This window comes from Rhinoderma darwinii, chromosome 7, assembly GCF_050947455.1.
Source record: "Rhinoderma darwinii isolate aRhiDar2 chromosome 7, aRhiDar2.hap1, whole genome shotgun sequence".
Classification (NCBI taxonomy): domain Eukaryota; kingdom Metazoa; phylum Chordata; class Amphibia; order Anura; family Rhinodermatidae; genus Rhinoderma; species Rhinoderma darwinii.
The window spans coordinates 74,719,391-74,726,821 of NC_134693.1; the positions used below are offsets into that span (position 1 = coordinate 74,719,391).

The window sequence follows — 7,431 nt, forward strand, 5'->3', positions numbered from 1 at the left end:
ATGTCTTTTGTGTGTGCTTTTTGCACGTTTTTTGGCACGTAATTAGGACTCTCATTGACTATGGGAACATTTGGCACATTCTATTTGCCAAAGAATTGACCCGACACTTCTTTATTTACAGAACGCATTTTTTGAAAACGCTTGCGTAAAAAAGTGCATTGTATGCATTAATAAAATGCGCCCAAAAACTTGGCAAATACACATCGTGTGAACCTATCAACTGAAAATTCAGTCACCACAGGGTCTCCCTCTTCACTTTCATCATTCCTAGGGAATTGCTGCGTATTTTCCATGCGGAATTGCGCATCCACACAGTCTGTAAAAATTCCGACCAGAAATTCACCTGCGGTGCGTATTTTTCGGACTGCAGCATGTCCTGCTGTGGAAAGTGGACTGAATTGCTGCTGTTTTTCAGTGGAGATGTCACCATCTCCCAACATTAAGAAAAATGCAGCAAAATCCACGGCATTCTCTGCAGAAAAAACACAGGAAAGGCTGCGGTGCTACTTTCAACTGAATTGCTGCAGAAATCTTCTACCACAATTCCGTTATGTGCCTTTTGGTGTGTCCTATAGCTTCTGCCAGCTGCCATTTGTACAATCTCTTCAAAAATGGAGCTGGACAATGCTTAGCAATTTGAAGACACCTTTTCCTGGCTTGTAGCCAAAAATAGGGAGGGGGTTGAGTCTCCCTTCCATATTTACAGCAGCTGTAAGTCAGGTTGTTTTGCATGATTCACCTTGCTCTAATTTTTGGAAGTGCTCCCTCTGGTGGCCAACATAGGAAAGCATGTCAAATTATTATTGCATTTTTAATACTTTCCACCTTGTGAAAAAATGAAAAAAAAAAAATAAATACACAAAACAACGAAAAAAAGAAATAAAAATAAGTTACTTTATATATTTTTAAAATTTGCGACACATTCCATTTAAGGCCTCTTGATTAGACAGCCACACCCCAAACAAATTAATTATTCAATAGCCTTAACAGCCTGAACAATACCAATAATATGTTTATTCGCCTAAGCAATCTAACCCGCAACATACCCTTAACTGGTTGCTGACACAGGAGGAGAACACTCGTCCTGAGCGGCGGGTACTTGGCGCATTAGGACGAGCAAACTTTCAGGAGGGGGAGAACAGTTATAGTCGGTGGTGTAGCTATAGGGGTCACAGCGTTCACACTTGCGACTGGGCCCCAAAGCCACATGTTTTTCGGTCAAAATGTCTGCTGTGGAAATCTGCGCATTAAACCCCCCCAAAAAAACAACTTATTCTTACCCTCTGACATCCTGCAGCCTGTCCTCCTTGGATGAAGTTTTATCCCATGTGACCGCTGCAGTCTGTTATTGGCTGCAGCGGTCACATAGAATGAAATGTCATCCCAGGAGGTTGGCCTGGAGGAGGAAGCACAGAATTCTAGGTAAGTATATGATTTTTATTTTTATTTCTGAGTTGAGTTTTTTGCAGTTGAATCACAGTTTTTCTGCCTCAAAAATCTCAACATCTGCTATTTGTTGCGGATTAACAACATACTCACAGAAAAATAAGCTGCCCATGACCCCTGCACTATGTCTTTCAGCAGTTACTGAAGTAACTGTGACCTATGCAGTGGCGCAGCTGTAGGGGTCGCAATTACAACCGAGCCCCGAATCCAGGGGGGCCCGCATCCCCCCGCACCACATCTATTAAAAGTTACTATACTAACTGGAGCCCATGTAATAAACTAGTAACTGACACAATACTTACCCTCCTCGTTCCAGAGAGCAGCGGAGATCCTGATGACTCTTCCCGTCATGACGCTGCGCGCCATGTATGATGTCAAGATACTGTGCGTCGCGCACAACGTTGCAACGTTGGATGAGTCAGAACCTCCGCTGTGGCCGGAGCCGAAGAGGAGGTTAAGTATAATATTACTGTCTGCTGAGGGCCTGGTGCCCTGTATATAAGCCTACCATGTAGTAGGCTTAGATACAGGGCACAGCAGACAGAATCACTCATGGTCACACATGTCTGCTGGGGCCTGCATCTAAGCCTACCACATGATAGGCTTAGACACATGGCCCATATGTGATACTGTCTGATGAGCCACTGTATCTAATCCTATCCATAGCTATAGGGTCTTAGTGCTATAGATATGTTGTCTCCTATATATATATATATATATATATATATATTGAAGAAAGTCCCACAGCGCTCCGTGCTAGTAAAAAAAATGGTGGTTTATTAAGCCAGCACAAGCAATGTTTCCGTCCTGCTATAGGACCTTTATCAAGCATTGCTTGGGAGTGCCGTGGGACTTTCTTCAATATTGATCTATATCTCCTGGATCGGGATTACCTGCTTGCACCTGAGACCATCTTGGAATTGCATTGTGAGTGCTGCTGCTTTTCCATTGTGTATATATATATATATATATATATATATATATATATATATATATATATATATATGACTTTGGCCACGACACAGGTCCCATGGCCAAAAATTTGTCCAGTAGCCTACATCGCAAGTAAAATGACTGCGACCACATTCACTGTCATTACTTGCCATGTAGGCTGCGGAACATAGTAATCTTTGGCCGTGCGACCTGTGCACAGCCAAAGTCGCCGTGTAGCCCCAGCCTAAATCTATACTATATGTCAATATAGAAAGATGGATAGATGATAGATAGATAGATAGATAGATAGATAGATAGATAGATAGATAGATAGATAGATAGATAGATAGAAAACAAGACCAAAACAAAAAAAAACAACAAGACCAAATACATGTAGGTTGGAGGAGTAATAGAGGAACAATTTGCTTTTAAATTGGCACACAATTGGCATTGCAATCGCTCTGTCCTTGGACTTTGGCCCTGTGGAAGCTCCTGACATCACTGTCCATACATTGACATCAGGAACAGCAGCGGTGTCCCTTGGCAGAGCGCTAGTAGAAGCTCTGCCTTGGAGGCTCCAGCCCTGGGAAAGCTACTAACGTCACTGTCCATTTATGGAAACTCGCACACTCGCTCAGCTAATTGTTTTAAATAGATTTTGCCACTTAGCTGCTCTTTCCAGTAAGGTCTCTAGCTGAAAACCCTTTTATTTCCACACCAAAACAGCCTGAAAGCATGGAACAGACTTATACATAACATTGCTGGTATCGCTTTTATTTCCGCACCAAATAGCCAATGTATAAGGTCATGTTTTCATAGTGGTTGGGGTGGAAATAAAAGTGATGCAAGCAGTTTAAAGGGGTATTCCCAAAAACATAAATTATCACTTATCCACAGGATAGGTGATCATTTTCTGATCGCTGGGGGCCTCACTACTGAGACCCCCACCGATCGTGAGAACAGGGGTCCCAAACCCCTAGATCATCCTCACTGCACCCCCTGCAGTGAGGAGTAGATTGAATGAAGTGATGGTTGAGCATGCGCCCGCCACTCAATTCACTGTCTATGAGAATAACGTAAACAGCTGAGGGTACGTGATAATTTATGATTTTGGAAATACCCCTTTAATCATTTAAATAACCCATTTAATCATTATTGCACATGTGAGTCACTGGATGTAACTGTATTCACTTTTCACTGTGTAGAACTGGTATCTGACCATTATTTGGTGACTGCATTATTTGGGTACACTATCATACATAGAGCTGAGCCTCTGCATCTAAGCCTGTTATGTTATAAAAATATGACTTGGGCCTTTTGCCACTGATCTTTGAAGACCAATGCAGCGCCTCGTCTGCTATTGCTGCATTGATGGTCACTTAAGTGACCCAGCGATAAAGATGATATATGCGAACAGCGGCCATGATGACAAGTTGCACAGGGGGACCTAAACTGAAATTTTGCACCATGGCCCTAGAGCCTTTAGCTATGCCCCTGCATAGAGCACTGTATTATACCTCAGAGAGGCACTATTAGATAGCCAGCGAGAGAATGTATTACAGCAGCCGCTGATTGGCTCTACTTGGCCCCAAAGTGATGCGCTTATTCACAAACGTTTTACCATGATGATTGTCTGGATCTTCCAACCAATTGCTTTTGCTGCAAATCAGCATTGTCTGTTGTATTGTAAGCTGAATGTGGGTTCAAGTTACTATGGCCCAGGAAAGGACATTGTAAGATGAAAAGATTGTAACCAGAAACCATTGTAACTTGATAGACCACTGGAATGATTTTGTTTAAATTATATAAACAAAGGTCTTGTTATATATATATATATATATGCAGTGTCAAATATGTTAATAGTCAGAGACTTACCAGTTGACTTGTGTTAGCATTATTAGATATTCCACTAAAATTTGACTGTGGTAAGGTTAACACCAACACATTTCTCATATAGGGCGGAGACGTGCTATTCTCAAAATACTGGGGACTATGAAGAAAAGTGACACAATATTAATTCATTGCAGTTATCTCTTGTGTCGTATCAGGAAATACTTCATAATACAAAACAAATGTTGGTCTGTATTGCAGAGTGTACAGTAAACATATAGTGCATAGTCGAGTTTTTTCTAATATGTAATTTCAGTTGTATCTGATATTTGAATTTAAAGCCAAAAGATATATATTCTCAGAAAAACAAAAAACATGAGTAACATGCATTAAATACTAGTTGGGTGCATACTGCAGCTGCGCAGTAACCCCAACAATTCTATACTTACCAACATTTGAATCTAAAATTGTGGGATATTTTAAGCCCTGTCCCAGTTCCTTTCCCAAAACAACACATAAACTCCCATTTAAGGGTAAGTCCACATGGAGCGGCCCTGACATAGTGCTGGCCGAATCGCGACCGTGACAGGGCAGCTCTGTGTTGCTTTACCCTTAATGTAAATTCTCACCGGGTACGCCCCTTTGTGGTCTGGTTTGTGGAACAGTTTAGCAAGAATCAGGACTGTTGGCTGTGCACTTTTCCTTCTTGCTTTATGCCACATACCTGTTCTTTTCTCCTTCTCTCTCTACTAATGCGTGTGTGTGTGTGTGTGTGTGTGTGTGTGTGTGTGTATATGTGTATATGTATATAAATATATATATATATATATATATATATATATATATATATATATATATATATATATATATATATATGTATATATATATATAAAATCTTAGAGATTTGTTTTTGTCAATAACAAAATTACATACATCTAACACAATTTGGAATGTGTACCAATCTTATTTACATCCTGCATTGTAAGGTAAAACTTACTTGAAAATATCAATGAGAATGACAACCATTTCTTGAGAAAGTTTTACTCCGTTCATTAACGTCTGGACATCAGCAGGTGAGCCACACATCAGGATCACTATAAAGGAAAAGATTGTTTTAAATTGTATTTAGTTGTTTTATGTATTTTTTTTATCTTGATTTGGTGGAAATAGTTATCTCACTTCAGTTTTTAACTTGACAAAACTACCCTCTCAAAATGAATGTTATAATACAGTATGTCAAATAGACGTGTCATAAAAGTCAAATCTTCGAGTGTATGGTGCTTCATTTCACTGTCATTTAAGTGTACAACTTCAAGTTATTGCGTCCATTTTAATGAGATATTTATTTAGGACAAAAAAAAAAAAGTTTACAAAATATATATAGTTTGGTGATAGACATAGTGCCACAACTTCTAAAGTGAAGCAGTGTTTAGGCTTCATGTTTATGGCAAAGTTGTGTGCATGAGGCAGCACAAAAGCATAGAGAGTCCCTGGGAGTTGTAGGAACTCTGTGTGCGTATCTGCCCTGTGTGCCCCAGGGAATTCCGGCCCGGAAAACCGCACCGAATTGTGGTGCAGTTTTCCGGCAGGAATGTCCACTGCAGAAAACTGCACAGAAAAAAAAAGGATACTTACCATGACGTCATGACGCTCTGCAGCCCTGGGATGACGATTCATCCCATGTGACTGCTGCAGCCTGATTGGAAGCAGCAGTCACATGGAATGAAACATTATCCCAGGAGGCTGGCCTGGACAAAAACACAGGCTTCTGGGTAAGCTAAGGCTTTTTTTCTTCTGAGTTGCTTTTTTTGCGGCGGAATCGCAGCGATTCCGCCGCAAAAAAACTCAACATTCGCTACTTGTTGCAGGTTTTACCTCCCCGTTAAATTCACTCGGGAAATCCCACAACAAATAAGCAACAATTATTGCATTTATGCAGCGTGTGGATGAGATTTGTTCAAATCTCATCCACTTTGATTCCACTTTATTATGCTGCGGATTTTCCACTCTGAAATCGGTTGCGGAAAATTCGCAGTATTTACGCTACGTGTAAACTGACCATTACTTTGTCCGCATCAGTAATAGTGCAGAGGTAGACATGCGTGCGCTGTTGTGATGCACGGCTCTGCTCTACGCCGGGTTTTGTCGTGGATGTGGAGGGATCCCTGATGTGGTGAGAAGGCTGCCTCTGATGCTGCAGCGTCTTCTCTGTTTGTCAGGGGAGCTGCTGAGCAAGCACAGAAGAAGCATCAACAGCATGGACATGGCACAGATTAGGAAGGCAACGGGAGTACTAGTATATTATCAGCTTGGGGCATCAGAAGCAGGACTGGGCTTCAAATATTGAGAGAGGCAGCATCACATGGCGATGCGTCCTGCACACAATCCAGACACAGAGTCTGAAAACTGCCTGGCTGATAAGGTATGCTAAAGAAAAAATGCAATGATTTTTTATTGCTTACTAGCTTTCAAATGACTCAATATTTGTGTGTCTGCACTTTGCGAGTTAACGCACCCTAGTCATGTACCCTAGTGCCCCTAGATCCTGCATTACGTATAACACGATTAATTTTTCTGGAGTTCTTAATGAAATGGAGCCTATGAAAACTAGACATTACCTGTACCCAGGTTAATGGGTTTGTCTGGTTTTTAACCCCTTAATGACCGCTGATTAGCCTTTTCACGGCGGGCATTAGTGGGCTTTATTCTGATGCAATAGCCGTTTCACGGCGCTGCATCAGGATAAATAAACAGAGCAGGGACCCGTTAAATCTCCCTGCTCTCAGCTGCCAGAGGTAGCTGGGGGCTGGGGACATCCCTACTCGAACGTGTGAGATCGATATTAGTAATACCCGTTTAGCGTGCGCCGCATCTGAGTGGTTTTGGAGAGAGGGAGGGCGCTCCCTCTCATCCCACTGACACCCGGCGATAAGCTCGCCGAGTGTCTGTGTCTTCTATGGCAGCCGGGGGCCTAATAAAGGCCCCCAGGTCTGCCTGTAGTGAAGGCATGACCTAGCAGATGCCTGTCCATTTTAAACGGACAGGCAGTAATAAACTGCAATACAAAAGTATTGCAGTGTATTATAAAAGCGATTGGATGATCGCACATTAAAGTACCATAGTAGGACAAGTAAAAAAAAAAGTTGAATAAAGTTAATAAAAAAACTGTGAAAAAAAAATTAAGAACCCACTTTTTCCCCTTACAAAATGCTTTACTATTAG

The 7,431-nt window shown here is 41.5% G+C and overlaps 1 protein-coding gene across 1 annotated transcript in view; it reads right to left on the bottom strand.

Moving 5' to 3' along the window:
* The window catches only part of GUCY2C (guanylate cyclase 2C), a 255,706-nt gene extending 250,411 nt beyond the window's left edge, over positions 1 to 5,295 (bottom strand). The window contains exons 1-2 of the mRNA XM_075832286.1: positions 5,207 to 5,295; positions 4,255 to 4,369 (exon numbers count right to left, since the gene is read on the bottom strand). Coding sequence (XP_075688401.1) covers positions 4,255 to 4,369; positions 5,207 to 5,295 — 204 coding nt within the window. The remainder of the gene's footprint in view (positions 1 to 4,254; positions 4,370 to 5,206) is intronic.
* Between the last annotated feature and the right edge of the window lie 2,136 nt (positions 5,296 to 7,431).